Genomic DNA, 16,660 nt, shown 5'->3' on the forward strand with positions numbered 1-16,660 from the left:
AGGTAGTGTGATGTCTCCAGTTGTTCTTTTTGCTCAGGATTGCCTTGGTTATTTAGGCTCTTTTGTGGTTCCACATGAAGTTTAGCATTTTTTTTCTATTTCCATGAAGAATGTCATAGGTATTTTGTTATGAATTGCAATGAATCTTTAGATTGTATTGGAAAATATGGCCATTTTAACAATATTAATTAATTTTTCTGATCCATGAACATGGGATGTCTCCATTTGTCTATTTCCACTGTCTACTTTCGTTAATTTCATCAGTAATTTCTAGTTTTCCTCCTATAGAACCTTTACTTCTTTGGTTAAATATATTAGTATTCTTTTTGGTAGCCATAACAAATGGGACTGTGTTCTTGTTTTCTTTTTCAGCTAGTTGTTATTGGTGCACAGAAATGCTGTTGATTTTGTGTGTTTTTAAAAAAATCTCCAACTTTACTAAATTTGTTTATCAGTTCTAACAGTTTTTTTTGCTGGAGTCTTCAGGTTTTTCCACATATATATCATGTCATCTGCGAAAAAGGGACAACTTGACCTCTTTTTTCCCAATTTGGTGCCTTTTCTTTCTTTACCTTGCCTGATTGTTATGGCTAGAACTTTCTGTACTATGTTGAGCAGGAGTGGTAAAAATGGGCATCCTTGTCTTTTGAGGTATGGTCCTTCTGTGATTAATTTGTCAAGAGTTTTTATCATGAAGGGACATTGAATTTTATCAAATAACTTTTCTGTGTTAGCTGAGATGATCATATGGTTTTTGTCTTTCATTCTGTTGATGTGATATATCACATTTATTGATTCGCATATAATGAACAATCCTGGCACTCCTGAAATAAGTTTTCTTTTGAGATAGGGTCTCACTCTGCCACCCAGGCTCGAGTACAGTGGCATGATCTCGGCTTACTGTAACCTCCGCCTTCCGGGCTCAAGCCATCCTCCTACCTAAGCCTCCCAAGCAGGTGGGACTACAGGTGCATGCCACCACACGCAGCTAATGTCCTCTCTCTGTTCCAGGATCCAATCTAGGACACCACACTGCATTCAGTTGCCATGTCTTCCCAGGCTCCTCTGGTCTATTTATCTGTCTTTCCTTGCTTTTCATGACCTTCGCAGTCATGAGTACTGATGAGATAACCTGTAGGACAACTCCCAATTTGGGTTTGTCTGATGTTTTTCTCATGAGTATACTGGGGTTATGAGTTTTTGGCAAGAATATCACAGAGACGAAGTACTTCTGTTATCACATCAAATGAGGGGGCACATGACACCCACATGACGTAATAACTGGTGACATTAAACTTCATCACTTGGTTAAGGTATATCACTTGGTTATAGAGTTTGAAGAATGAATAGTCATGTATCCACCAACCCAGAACTGTACAGAGAAATTCCTTCACTCTTAAAAAGTTCCCCTGTACATCCCCTTTGCAGTCAATACTTCCCTCTCTCCTAAACCCTAACAACCAATAGTCCATTTTCTACTTCTATAGTTTTGTCTTTTCCAGAATGTCATGTGAATGAAGTCACACAGTTTGGATCCTTTTAGGTCTGGCTTCTTTCACTTAGTAAAATGCTTTAAAGATTCATCCATGTTATGTGAATCAATTGTTTGTTCCTTTTTATCACTAAATGTTATCAAAGTTTATCCATTTCCCTGTTGAGTGGACATCTCGGTTGCTTTATATTTTTGGCAATTATGAATAAAGTTGCTATAAACATTTGCACACAGGTTTGGGTGGACCTAAATCACTTAGGTAAACATACCTAGGAGTGCCATCACTGGGTCGTACTCTATGTTTAGTGTTCTGAGAAACTATCTGTCTTCCAAAGCGACTGTACTATTTTGCATTCCCACCAGCAAAGAATGTCAGTGCTGCTGTTTCACCTCTGGTCAATATTTGTTATTGTTAGTCTTGGGAACTGTAGTCATTCTAATAGGTATATAGTGGTAGTTCTTTGTAGTTTTAATCTGCATTTCCCTAACGACATATAATGGTGAATATCATCTTTTCACGTGTTTGCCATCCTTATATCTTCTTTGGTGAAGTGTCTGTTTAGGTCTTTTCACCATTTTTAATTGGACTGTTTGCTTTCTTATTGTTGATTTTTAATAATTCTTACATATTTTATACACAACTCCTCTATCAGACAGGTAATTTGCAAACATTTTCTCCCAGTCCATGGCTTGTCTTTTTATTTTTTTAACACTGTTTTTCACAAAGTAAAAGTTTTTAATTTTGACGAAATCTAACATTAATTTATCTTTTCATGGATCATGCTTTCGGTGTCATATCTGCAACTTCATTGCCAAACTCAAGATTGGACACATTTTCCCTTCATTTTCTGCTAGAAGTCTGATAGGTTCATAATTTACATTTAAGTTTCTGAAGCATTTTAATTATTATCTAAGGTGTGAAGTATATGTGATGTATACGGTGTGAAGACCATATAAAAATATGTTTTTATTTTTATTTTCTGGCATATGGACATCCAATTATACCAGCACTATTTGTTGAAAACGCTATGTTTCCTCCATTGAATTACCATTATGTCTTTGTCAAAGTTAAGATGACTATATGGGTCAATTATGGATTTCAAATATAAAATTAGTAACCAATTAGTAACCCTACAATGGCCTCTAAATGTTCAAATGAAAGGAAGAGTCACAGGTCTCTCACTTTAAATAAAAAACTAGAAATGATTAAGCTTACCAAGGAAGGCACGTCAGAAGCCAAAATAAGCCAAAGGCTAGGTCTCTTGTGCCAGTTAGCCAAGAAGTGAATGCAAAGGAAAAGTTCTTGAAGGAAATGAATAGTGCTACTCCAATGGAACACACAAACATATGAAACAGCCTTACTGCAGATAGGTGAAACAGCAAGGGCTGATGCAGAAGCTGCAGCAAGTTCTCCGGAATACCTAGCTAAGATAACTGATGAAGGGGGATACACTAAATAACAGATTTTCAATGTAGATGAAAACAACCTTATCTGTGAAGAAGATGCTGTTTAGAACTTTCATTGCTAGAGAGCTGTCAATGCCTGATTTCAAAGCTTCAAAGGACTCTCTTGGCAGGGTTAGTTAATGCTGCTGGTAACCTGAAGTTGAAGCCAATGCTCATTTGCCATTCTGAAAATCCTAGGGCCCTTAAAAATTATGCTAAATCTACTCTGCCTGTGTTCTATAAGTGGATCAAAAAAGCATGGATGACAGTATAGCAGTTGTAGCACGGTTTACTGAATATTTTAAGCCCACTGTTGAGACCTACTGCTCAAAAAAAAAGATTCTTTTCGAACTATTTCTGCTCACTGACAATGTACCTGGTCACCCAATAGGTCTGATGGAGATGTACAAGAAGACTAATGCTGGTTCCCTGCCTGCTAACACAACATCCATTCTGCATCCCATGGGTCAAAGAGTAATTTTGACTTTCAAGTCTTATTATTTAAGAAGTGCATTTCATAAGGCTATAGCTGTCACTGAAAGTGATTCCACTGATGGATCTGGGCAAAATATATTGAAAACCTTCCAGAAAGGATTCACCATTCAAGATGCTCTAGCCTTCTCTCGTCTGTAACTTTTCATTCCAACAGTAAAAAATCTGGGAATCTCCTAATTTTCACCTCAGAAAATTACAAATGTAAAAGGAGAAATAAATTTGTTTTGAGAGGAAATCAACTTATTGAAATAACTATGTTATTCTGTTTTGTTCATAATATCAAAGGCTCTATAAATAAAGAACTTTAAAGCAGAACCAAATTCACCCAGAGCAAGCTCTGCTTGCAATATTTTTCAGGTCATGTCACACAAAGAAATATAATAACGCTTGCACAGCCCACTGAGATAAAATGGACAAGGATGTTCATTAGTGGAGGTGAGGGCTCAAGGGACTTAGGAATCCGTCTGGAATGCTGAGAGACCAACACCTCCACTAACTTACAGCTATTCACCTCATCAGGGAAGTGCTGGACTAAAGTAACAAGGCTCTAACAACTCCAGGGATTTCTAGAATTGTGTATCATACACTATTCCTAAAATATAAAAAGTAACATAAGGTCTGAGGTTAAAAAAAAAAAAAAGAATCACAATACATATCAATTGCTAAGCAATGTAAAGGGTTCACTTTTGCAGTGGTCTGGAACTAAACCCACAATACCTTTTAGGTAGCCTGTATACTAAAAACCATCAAACCGTCTTCTTTAAATGGATATAAATTATAACTCAATAAAGCTGTTACTAAAAAAATGTTTTTCTGAGATGCTTTTTCTGACAATCTCTAATTCCTCTTTGCATATATTTCTTTTCATTCTTTAGTCACTCAATATTTATTTTCTAAATATATATTATTTTATAAATCACTGACTATACAACACTTGTTTCAAACTTTGATTGAAAATTAACCTTACTTTTCCTTCTTGCTTTTCGGAACTTGACAGCAGCCAGATTTATTAAATTCATGCCATAAAGATTGTAGTCAATGAAGAGCTGTAGGAGGTAGGGAATATGCGCTTCATGAGGCTGGTAAAATTTATTCATTATGGCTCCACTTTGCAAAAGTTCACATATCCTAAATTAGAAAAAAAAAAGTTTTATCATAAAATTATGTTCCCTAAAATGTTAAATATAGAAATATAGAGAACAAAATACTTATTAGCACACAAAATTTTCATCTCAATTTTACTGGAAATTTGTATTTTGTTAGAAATTAAAAGTTTCAATCAAGTTTTAAAGTAAGCAACATGTTCTGAATAACAAAAACTGCATGGATGAAGAATATTTTGCCTTAAGCCAATTTGATACTATGTTTAAAAATTAAAATACCAAAAGGTTTTTAAAATAAAAGTTTTCTTTTAAAAATAACAAATAATTTTGAAAAGATTAAATATTCAAAAAGGGAAAGAAATCATTACTTATAATCCCACCACTCAGAGGTATTGCCATTTTGATATTTTTCTTTCCTGAGTTTTTTTTTTCCTTCACGATGACGAATACAAACAACAGACAATTATACACAGCATAGTTAAGTACTACGTGGGGAAATATATTAAACATCTAGAAAAGATACTAATCAGATAGAGGTGCAGAGGATGTTTCTGCAAAACCTTAGAGAAAGTCTCTAAGCAAGAGACTAAAAAAGAGGCACTTTTTTCTCTGAAGAGAGGGAAGAGTATTCATGTAAATAAAACTGCACATGTAAAGGGTCACGAGACAACATGGCTTATTCAGGAACTGAAACCACTGAGTAAGACTGTGACCCAGTGTCAGAGGCGGGGATAGAGAAGTAATGAGAAGAGTGAGCATGCAGAGCCTGTTAAGACATTTGAAGAGGTAGTGAAATTTGTCTGAGAGGTGAATAGCAGAAAAGTGACATCACCAGACTAGCTATAGAACACAGAAGACTACAGGTAAGGAGTAAATAGGCTGTTGTGGAAAAACTAAGGATGGTGGCTACAACAAGGATCATAGAAATGTATTGATTCAGGAAACACATAAGAGGTGAAATGATCAGGCCTTGATGACTAACTAGATGTGAAGGGTGAGACAGAAAAGGGGCTGAGGGTGATGCCTAGATTTCCGGCTTAAGCAGCTGGTTAGTGGTGTTGCATTATTTGAAAGGGGAAGAACTGTAAGAAAAATTGGTTTGTTTGGGATTTTTTGGAAGGGGAATAAGGACAAACTCAAGTTAGACACAAGGGCATTTAGGTATAGTGGGGATCCAATAATAATATTGGAAAAGAATCACAAAGAAAATAATAATCATTTTATTAACATAGCAGAGGTAACTAACATATTTCTGATCACTATATATTGGATACTGTGCTAAAGTACTTTATTACAAGTAATGTTTATTACAAGTCTGTGGTACGATCATCTCCATTTTACAAATAAAGAAATTATCTCAGATTTAAAAATCACACAAATAAAAGGCAGAAGAGCTCTGAGGTGGGAGGACCTCACTTGAGCCTAGGAGTTCCAGGTTACAGTGAGGTATGATGGCGCCACTACACTCCATCCTGAGCAACAGAGCAAGATCCTGTCTCTTAAAAAAACAAAGGGGCTAAAATTCAAATCAAATTTTCTCTGCCTTGTGAGCCCTCACTCATAACCATTGGGCTATTCCATCTACCCAGTAGGTAGTTTGATATATTGTTTAGAAGCTCTAGAGAGAAATTAGGCTATTCATATTCATTTGGAAGTCAAAAGCATAAAGATAAACAAAAACCAAAACCAAACAAACCCATGGGAGTAGATAAGTCTGTAGAGGGAAGAGAAAATATGCAGAGAAAAGATGAAAGTCTAAGGCAGAATTCTAAGAAGCAACCATAGATGTTAAAAGGGAAACCAACAAAATGGCAGAAATACGAATGATCAGACTGGTATGAGAAAAACGAGAGGTGGTATATATCACAGAAGCTGACATTTAGGATCGTTTTAAGGCATCATAAGCATCACCATGAGTTCAAAAAGTAAGGACCTAAAACTGGATTTAGCAACACAGAGGTCATTAGTGAAAGCAATTTTCAGTAAATGGTTGGGGTAGAAGCCATACTGGAGTAAATTAAAGAGTGAATGGGAAAGCCGAGAACAGTGGCTCGTTCCTGTAATCCCAGCACTTCGGGAGGCTAAGGCAGGCGGATCACTTGAGGTCAGGAGTTCTAGACCAGCCTGGCCAACATGGAGAAACCCTGTCTTTACTAAAAATACAAAAAAATTAGTTGGACATGGTGGTGGTGCCTGTAATCCTAACTACTCAGGAGGCTGAGGCAGGAGAATTGCACGAACCCGGGAGGCTGAGATTACAGTGAGCTGAGATTGTGCCATTGCCCTCCAGCCTGAGCAACAGGGCAAGATTCCGTTTCAAAAAACAAACAAACAAACAAACAATGAATGGGAGGTAAGAAGTTGGATACACAAAGTATAGATAAATCTTTCAAGGAGAATGGCTATAAGAGAAAGGTGTTTCTATGAGTATGAACGTGTGCGTATAATTAGCAAAGTTTTATTAATATTAAAATAGAATTGGAAAGAAAGATGGGAATAGCCAATAGATGGAAGAGATTCTTGAAAACATCCAAGACCTCCTGAAAAAACAGTACTGAGTACACCTCCAAAGCCACTTTTACCCTAGCTTGCTACTATACATAGTGAAAATCCTTGTTTTGAATCTAAAAGGATGATTAAAATCTTCCATATATGTACCCTTCCCTGTCCTCAATAACCTGGGCTCCAAGATGATTGAGAGGATAAACTAGAGGCAGGGGGACTAACTGAGAGAAGAAAAAACAACCAAAACCAAAACCAACAAAAAACCTGGAATATAAAATTTCACCAACATCTAGTAGAGTCAACAGGTTTCTGAGATCTCAGAAGCCCTCTCGCTCTGGACTCACCCCTACACATTTCTCCTTGCTTTGAAGCTAAAGAGCAACTTTCCCTAATGCTGAACTAAGGTCTGGCCAGAAGAGGGCTAACATCATACACGGCAGCATAACCTTTCCTTACTTACTTCTATAAACTCTCTAATCTGTAACAGGAAAGAAGCAGTTGGGAGCCTCCACCTCTAAAATATCCTTCATAGAGTTCAAGCCACTGGTCTCTCCCTATACACATACATGTGTATTTTACGGTCTCTGTCTTTAATAAGACTACAAACTATAGAGGCCTTCTTTCTAGATTTGTTTTATTATTAAAATACTTAAATGATAATTATTCACGTTTTGGTTTCATTGATCTTTGTACCTTTTCACCACTGCAGGATTGTAAAGATAGATCTTCATAAAGTGTCTTTCCTTCTCATGATAACCATAAAAAGGCCTGAAATATAAGAAAAAGATACACAAATGATTTTCATAATTCAGAGATGAAATAATGCAACTTACTGCCCTAATTAGATTCAGCTGGCCAAATTCAGTCTTACGTTTAATATTATCCACCCCCGCAAAAAACAATTAAAAAAAACCCAAACCTTTCAGTTAAACCTAGCACAGGTTAACATATGAAATACTGAAGCTTTTTTAAAAAGTGTAAAAAATATCACTTTCTTTGCATTACTGATGATGGGAATTAAAAATTATCACTCTGAAAAAACTATGGACAAAAAGGAAGAGCAAACGATCCAACCCTGAATCTCAAACATTAAGACTTTTTAAGTGGTTTTTTGTTTTCTTTACTCCACATATAAGAAAACCTATTTTTGCTTGCTTTACTCTACATATGAGAGAAACAGACCTTTCAGTCACCTTCTTCTGGCTCTCATTTTTTTGTTAAAAACTGAAGTTCTGGCCGGGCGCAGAGGCTCACGCCTGTAATCCCAGCACTTTGGGAGGCCGAGGCAGGCGGATCACAAGGTCAGGAGATCGAGACCATCATGGCTAACACGGTGAAACCCCGTCTCTACTAAAAATATAAAAAATTAGCCAGGGGCAGTGGCGGGCGCCTGTAGTCCCAGTTACTCGGGAGGCTGAGGCAGGAGAATGGCGTGAACCCAGGAGGCAGAGCTTGCAGTGAGCCGAGATTGCGCCACTGCACTCCAGCCTGGGCAACAGAGCAAGACTCCATCTCAAAAATAAACAAACAAACAAAAAGAAAAACAAAAACTGAAGTTCTTCATCAACAAAGTCCTTTAATTAACAACATTTATACTACTTTCCTATAGCTGTTTATTATTAATTTTATAAGTTCAACAGGCAGAGACAATTTACCTATTATATGTACACACAGCATATATTTCAGTAGCTGATACGAGTAAAACTGTAACACACAACCATATCAAGAGAAGCCTGTGAAAAAACTGTGTAGACAGGAACTTAAGAGACTGAAAAAGACCATGAACTTACTTAAGCAACCTAATCATGTTATGGCTGAGTTTTTTCTCAGGGTATCAGCTGGAATGAGGAAAGGGGGAAACAAAAGACTACATAACAGGGAGAGAAATCCTCGGTGCAAGATGAAATAAGTTGAACTTTCACATCATTTCAAGAGGATCTGAAACTACATTACAACTGCTGATATACAGGACACTATTTTCAAAGATGATGTAATTAGAAACAATAAACAGGTATAAATTTGTGAATGAAATAAAAGGCTTTGTATTGGCTTAAAAGTGGTCTGTTAATACATAGTTAAATCTTTAGGTGGATAAACCTAATCACTCTTCATTTAAAAACATTGTTCCCTTATGACAGGCAGTAGATAACAGAATTTACTCTCATTAGGACACCACCTCTCTGTGATGTCTAATAGTGTAGTGGACATCAAATAAAGGACTAATTTGGTAGCAGAGTCATTATTTTGGGTATAAACAATTTTTTTAGTTGTTTTAAGCCATATGTATTATTGCTATAAAGTAATCTCTGTTAAAAAAAAAAATTCAACTATTTACCAAGGTCTAAAGGGTTCCTCATCTCATCCTTGCCTCTCACTGCAATCTCAAGTCATACCATTCTTCCTTCTCCTCCAGCCACTCTTAACATTTCAGGCCCTCTAACTCGATCCCTCAAGTGGAAAGCTCTGCTCTGGACTTCCGCATGGCTTGTTTAATCTTCATTCAGAACTCTGCTTAATTTGCCTTCTTAGAAAAGTCTCACCTGACCGTCCCTCCCTCTCACCCTTCACCCTTTTCTTAACTTTTTATAATACCACTTCCCGTCTAGTTTGCTGCTGTTCACCCTATTTTGTTGCCATGAAGAATGGGTTAAAGAAAGACACATTACATAAATGATATCATTCTCTCTCATTAGCAAATTCAGCCTTAATTACAGTCCTTTCCTGCTATGGTATGTTTCATATATAAAAAGGTAGCTCTCTGGAAATATGGGTTATCTTCAGCCAGACGAATGGTTTTACCAAAAGAATTCTTTGGGGGAAAAAAAGTAGAATGGAGGAGTTTGAAAGTAGATGTTTTCATGTTTAAAAAAATTGTATCTCGTAATTAGAGTTAGTTTTTTGAGTATATCAATAGGAAGGAAAATGAGTGTGGATAGTGAAAAATCTCACCTAATTAATTTTGATGGATTGAGAATCTCTTTATAGAAGATTCTCTAATATCATGAGTGAGAAGAAATCCCAGAAATTAGCCCAAGGTCATGATCCTATCTCTTAACTCAGCCTCAGGATAGTGATAGTCTAAAATGAATAGAGTTAAACCTCATATAAATGTTAATTTGGTAGCTAGATGCAACTTTATGTAACTTAAAGAAGTAGGAAAAATTGAAGGAGTAAAGGAATTAGAGAAGGTAGAATGAATGAGAAAGAAAAAGGGGATCTAGGGAAGAAAATGACCAAAAAATTAGAAGAAAAAAGAAAACTGCAATGAAAAATTAGAGCGAGCAGCTCATCTTTTGTCCTATGTATCCAGATTTGTAACTCAACTTCTCTCTAAAAATGTGGCAATGTCTTTAACAAATACAAAAATACAGGAAGATTAGTGACTATGCATTTCACTGGGCTGTTTGGAGACTCAACTTTGAAATGAGGATATATATAGGAAAGTTATTAGAAACTATCAAGAATAAACAAAACTAAAAGATAAAGTAGATAATTATCCCTAACATAATTATTGCTTCTGTTATAGGATGAGTGTGAACTTTCACCTCATTCATTTATCCAACCAAATAGTTATTGAGCCATCTCGTAACATGCTAGTGCACGAGCATGCAGTTTACATGCTAGTGGAAGAAACACGTAAAAATTAAGTAAATAAATGAAAATTAAAATACCTGCAAATTGTATTAAGTGCTAAAGAAAACAAATAATGGGCTGAGATACAGAATAATAAAAACAACAACAATAATAATGCCCTACTTAAAATACCTTAAGTGGGATAGTCAAAGAAAACTTCTCTGAAGAGGTCAATGATCTGAATGCTTGGGGAAGGGTAACACACTCAAGGAAAGAAAATTGTATATACAAAGAACTTAGGTGAGAAACAACTTGGATAGCAGAGTAACTGAGAGAAGATCACTGTTTCTGAATGGAATACAGAAAGCAAAGTTTCAGAGGTAGACAGGGGTGAGGTCACATAGGTTATGGCTAGAAGTTTAAATTGTATTCTATTAACAATAAGAAGCCACTCAAGAATTTTTAAATGATTTTAAATTGACAGTATAAGAAGAGTACTTCTGCTGCTCTGGAATGAGATAAAAATAGAACAAAATTCAATTAAAATGATACTATCATGGTCCAGAGGAAAGCCTAGATTACGGTGGAAGAAAGCAGAGATTTAAGGTCTCCACTTGGATTTCATACAGAGATAAAACAACTCAAATGTTCCTGTATGAGCTCCAGATCTTTCCTGTCAGTTGGCTCCACCTCCACCTTCCGTCTTACTAGCAGAACACACTTAAATTTTTGCAGTCAACCTTGATTCCTCTCTCACAATCCTTACCCAATCAAACAGCAAATCTAGTATATTAACTCAACCTTCAGAATAGATCCAGAAGCTGATGACTCCACATTACTTTCCTGCTACCACCCTAGTTCAAAGCCACACTATTTTCTTTTTTGTTTTAATTCCTAGGTCTTTTCTACCTTAATATCAAGCCACCATATTTTCTTAACCAGATTAATGTCCTAATTCTCTCCCTGCTCTTATTCTTGTCCCCCTACAATCTATTATTAATACAGTTGCTAAAGTAATCCTTTCCAGTTTAAGCCAGATCTTGGCTGCTCGAAATCACGTAATAACTTAGAGTAAAAGTCAAAGTCCTTATGTTAGCCTACTGAGTGATTACCAAATGTTTAAGCAGGCATAAGAATCATCAGAAAGGCTTATTAAAACACAAATTGCTGGGCCCCAAGAATGTAGTTTTACCAAGTTCCCAGGAGTGTTAGTCCTCCAAGAAGTAAATGCCAAATGTGAGAGAAAATGAGACGGGAGCCAGAAGAAGCTGGCATAGCCACCAGACCTAGATACCAGTCTCATCTCAAGTGGACAGAGGGATGTCTTACAGACCTGCTTTAGTATCTTTGCCATGCTCAGTCGCAGGGTAAGAGTAGCCTATGGAAAGCAGGTCATGTGGAGTGAGACTGGAATTGGGCGTATAGTAGCTGGGGCCATTCACTCATTCTCTATGTATCTGGAGATCTGAGAGGTATATTCTCATGGCTGTCAAACTAGGTAAAGGTAATGATAGTAGGTGATACTAGGAAACCAAAGTATGGAAACCACACTTTGAGAATCACTGGTCCTCACAATCTCTATCCTCTCATATCTCTTACCTCATTTAGTCCAGCTCTCCTTTACTCTTCCATTTCAGTCACCTGGCTTCCATGCTGTTCCTACTCCCTTACTTTGTCAGGTCTTTGTTCAGATGTTGTTACTTTGTCAATGACACATTCCCTGATTACTCTAAAATTGTCACTGGTCTACTTCCCTACCCCACACTACTGATCCTTCTTATCCTGCTTATATAGATTCTTTCCTTACACAGTTCTAATTATCATATAGCAAATAAATTAATGTAATGTTGTATTTATTGGTTATTATCTGCTTCTCATAGTAGAATGTAACTTCCACATGGGCAGGGATCTTTGTTGTGTTCAGCAATATATCCCAAGTGCCTAGAACAGTGCTTAGCATATAAAAAGTACTTAATAAATATTTGCTGAATAAATTACATGAATTTCTATAGTTCTAGGAAGCAGAGAAACGGAAAAGGAAACAACAAAAATCACTGTTGCCTCACTACCTTCCACTGACATAAAAATTCATGTTAAAAAGTTAGAGTAAGAAATTCACTGCAGTTGCATTAGACAAGAAGTAAAAGAAATAGAGTATATCAACGGAATGTGTTTTCCTCTAAATAGCAACATAAACAGAAATTATAAAATATATTATCATATACTTACATTCCTGATACTAATGACACTTTGAACACATGCTGAGCAGTGGAAGATGGAGTGCCTAAAGCCACATTAAGTGCTCTGTCGATACTGAATGCCATCTGAGAAAGATAGCTTTCTGGCTGCTGTCCATAACCATCGTATGGCACATAGAGGTAAGGAAAGACGCCATGTAGATGAAGACATGTCTTCTGACCTAAAATGTAACACATTATAAAGTTTAGTTTCCAGACACAGTTTAACAATACAAAACTCAGCATGAAACTCATTTAAATGTTATAATGGCAACACAGCTTATCTAAGGGAAGAGTTGAAAAAAATTAACCCATAGTTGAAAGTAACCGGTATTAACTACATTTTACAAGAGAACACTTGGAAACATTCTGTAAATACAAGCTTTGTATAACAGTATGATTTAAACAGTCGTTTTGATGAATTTATTTTGACTATTTAACCCTCATAATCCAACTAGTTTTGTGTACTTCACTGAATCATCTATAAATACCACTTAGCACAGTGTTATGAAGGTTACAAAAATTCACAAAAAGTTTACTAAATAAATCAATGCCTTTCTTGGCATTAATGTTTTCAAACAAGAGTCTTCCTTAAAAGAGAGGCAGCTCTGGGAGAAAGGGGGATGTAAAAGCAGTTCCAGTGTGTGGAATTTTGCTATTGCAGTGGGAAGGAGGGTAAAAATGAAATTTTGCCATTAAAAGGAAAAAAAAAAAAAAAGACAAAACCAAATCAAAACAAAATCTCTACAGATCAATTATCTGTAATGGATTTCGGGGTATCTAAATTTTATATTTGGTGGTATGGAACAAGGGGAGACAAAATGAGAGGGGAAAAAAGCCAACATGCACACTTCTCAGAAACCAGTGTATCAGTCAAGGTGCAGAAGGGGTAAATGGTACTGACTTGCCAACAGACAATCCAGCACAGCCATGATAAAGAAAGTAATATGAGTGAGAACCCACAAAAGAAATGCCACAGAAACAATAATGTGTCCACGACAAGGTTAAGTAACAACAATGGCAACAAGAAGCAGATGCACCATTGCTCTCATGAATCTGGCAGGGCTGTATGGAAGTGGTTACTGTCCTCAGAGCATTGTCCCTAGTTCCCCTTGGGTATGTGCCATTTGTCTAATTCAAACAGAGAGAACAGCAGTGATGGAAGAACACATCCATTTTTCTCACCCACTCTCACTGTACTGCTCCTACCAACACAAGCCTCAGGTTTCTTCCCCACCCCTTATCCCTCCTCACTCTGCTTCACTGGGCCTTTTCTTTTGGTAGGAACGTAAATATTTGTTTGATCACTATTTCCCATTTATGATTTAGAATGATTTATACAAAATATATAGAAAATAGTTCTACATTGTGTTGATATCTTAATGTTTACATTTCTTATAAAAAATAACATTAGCTTCTCTTATTTTTAAGGTATACTTATGACAGAAAAATAAATCTGGAACAGTTATTACATAAAGCATAGCAAAATTGGAAAGATCAGTCACATAATGAAACAAGATTTGATTCTCTAAATTGTAATATTCTGATGTGAACTACCAATTGTCATGCTTTTGAAAAATTACAAACTGTGTTGCTGTTATACCAATTTCAGTTTCTAGTTTGGCTATTTCATTTCTAAATACAACGTGGTATTAATCCCTAAATTCTATAGTTTTTCAATTCTTCAAATAGAGAACATTCAAACTATATTGATGAATCTTAAGAAAATAGATTTAATCAATTTACTGATGACTTACTTGACTGCTTTTTAAATATCTCAAGAATAAATGTTATAACCATTACCCTTCTGGACAAAAATCACAATTTGACTAAGAGTAACTGGTATGCTAAACTACAGGTTGAGGGAGGTGGGAAGACAGTGAAGTATTTCCTCTTAAGTTGACAAATTCAAGACCAGTGATTACAGAATTACTAGTGCAATGCCATATTTTACAAGCAATACTGTAAATTCCTAAGATATTTGTTTATAGTCAATATATCTCAATAATGGAATTTTGGATAAATTTTATAAGAAACAATTATAAAACTGGACTGTATTAACAGTTTCTTTATGGGCAGAGTGTTCACAAAGTGTCTTAAAAATAATTTTATATCCACTTTTCACATCGCCTATGAAGTAGGGGCCAGAGGAATTACCTTTCCATTTATAGGCTTCAGAATTACAACAATTTTGGGATGTACAACTTAGGAAAAAGGAAGAAATTATGTACTCAGCAGGTACTAGGGTAAGTGCTTTACCTATGTATTTCTAAAACTTAGGATAATCTTGCAGTATTGATGGAGGTTAACGTTCCCAAAGTCACATAACTATTAAGCAATAGAATCTGGATCAACAAAACCTAAAACCAATACTCTTTCCATTAACCATGCTGGTTCAATGTTTTAAAAAAGTCAATGTTGGCTTCCTTAATTCCTCAGTTTTTATTTTGTATTAAAATTGTCTGTTTCCTTATCTGACTTTCCCACTTGATGGCAAACTCTCAGGGAGGTGATGAACATTATGTCCCCAGAACTCAACAAAAAACACATGGCATGTGCTTAACAAATATTTATTAAATGAATTAAAGAACCCACAACAAAATAGAATAACTGCTTAAGGAGAAAGGAATGATGTGAAAGCCTTTGAATATCTGAAGAAACACATCCATGAAAAAAGAGAGACTCTGATACAGTTAATATAACTACCATCAGGGATACAGGAGGACATGGGTGTGTGGGGTTGAGAAGGGTCCCCAGCTTATTGCACTTTCCTACCCTGAATGACCTGAAGTGCCATCCAAATCTGTAGTCACTCTGTCAACAAAGACACACTTCTCTCTCCAGTCCTCCTGCAGCTAGAGATGGCTCAGTGCCTTACTCATCAACCTTCCTCAGGAACAACCTCCTAAAGAACAACCACAACACAAGAAATTCTTGGCATAGCACTAACAGCTCTAATACAGAATAAGAATGATATAAAGAGAAAATGAAAGAAACAGGATAAAATAAGAAACTCAAAAGTTAAATAAGGAAAGAGAAATGTGTAAAAATGAACACGAGAGTCAACTGCTTTTTGGAAATAGTATGTCTTTTATTACCATAAAATTTGTAGTTCTGTAATAGCATTGCTTTATCTTGACAAGCTACACACTACTTCTACTGATTTCCCTCCACTAGCTCTACCTCACACAAAGGTGTGGAGATACAGAACTGTAAAGTCCTTAGAGATAAACTAGTCTACTACAACTCTCGTTAGTAAGGATTAGGTTAAACTGTGAGAAAATGTCCCCAAATTAGTGGATTTAGCATTAAAATTAGTGGCTTTTCTCCTAAAAGAAGTCCAGAGATAGGTAGCTGGTACTAGAAACCCAGCTTTTTTCAACATCTAGTTAGTGGTCTAGTTAAGAACTTGTGACTTCAGTTCAGGCACTTTTCCACTATACTTCTAGAAGTTCCATATACAAGATGCTTTCAAGAATGTTTTTATAAAATTAGTGAAAGTTATGGCATTTTGAAACCTTCTACTAAATGATTTTGGATTCTTAAAGGATTCAGGATATTAGGTATTTCTAGGTAACATATAGATTTAAGGAAAGAAAATATCCCTACTCCCTCAACTCTATTAAGGTAAACTGATACATAAAAATTGTACATATATATGGTATACAACATGACACTTTGATATGTACACAGCATGAATAAATCGAGCTAACATATCCATCACCTCACATACTTATTATTTTGTGGTAAGAATATTTAAAATCTAATCTCTTAGCGATTTTCAAGTATATAATACATTATTAACTACA

General features: G+C 35.9%; 1 protein-coding gene across 4 annotated transcripts in view; it reads right to left on the reverse strand.

Moving 5' to 3' along the window:
- Window positions 1-16,660, reverse strand: part of REV3L (REV3 like, DNA directed polymerase zeta catalytic subunit) — a 186,587-nt gene that overhangs the window by 100,732 nt on the left and 69,195 nt on the right. For all 4 annotated transcript variants that reach the window (XR_004442723.1, XM_033234306.1, XM_033234307.1 and 1 more), the window contains 3 exons: window positions 12,844-13,033; window positions 7,735-7,809; window positions 4,401-4,561 (listed from right to left, as the gene is read on the reverse strand). Coding sequence is in view for 3 of the 4 variants with exons in the window: in XM_033234306.1 (XP_033090197.1) it covers window positions 4,401-4,561; window positions 7,735-7,809; window positions 12,844-13,033 (426 nt within the window). In the remaining variant the exon portion in view is untranslated. The remainder of the gene's footprint in view (window positions 1-4,400; window positions 4,562-7,734; window positions 7,810-12,843; window positions 13,034-16,660) is intronic.

Source organism: Trachypithecus francoisi, unplaced genomic scaffold (assembly GCF_009764315.1).
Source record: "Trachypithecus francoisi isolate TF-2019V2 unplaced genomic scaffold, Tfra_2.0 Lachesis_group15, whole genome shotgun sequence".
Taxonomy (NCBI): domain Eukaryota; kingdom Metazoa; phylum Chordata; class Mammalia; order Primates; family Cercopithecidae; genus Trachypithecus; species Trachypithecus francoisi.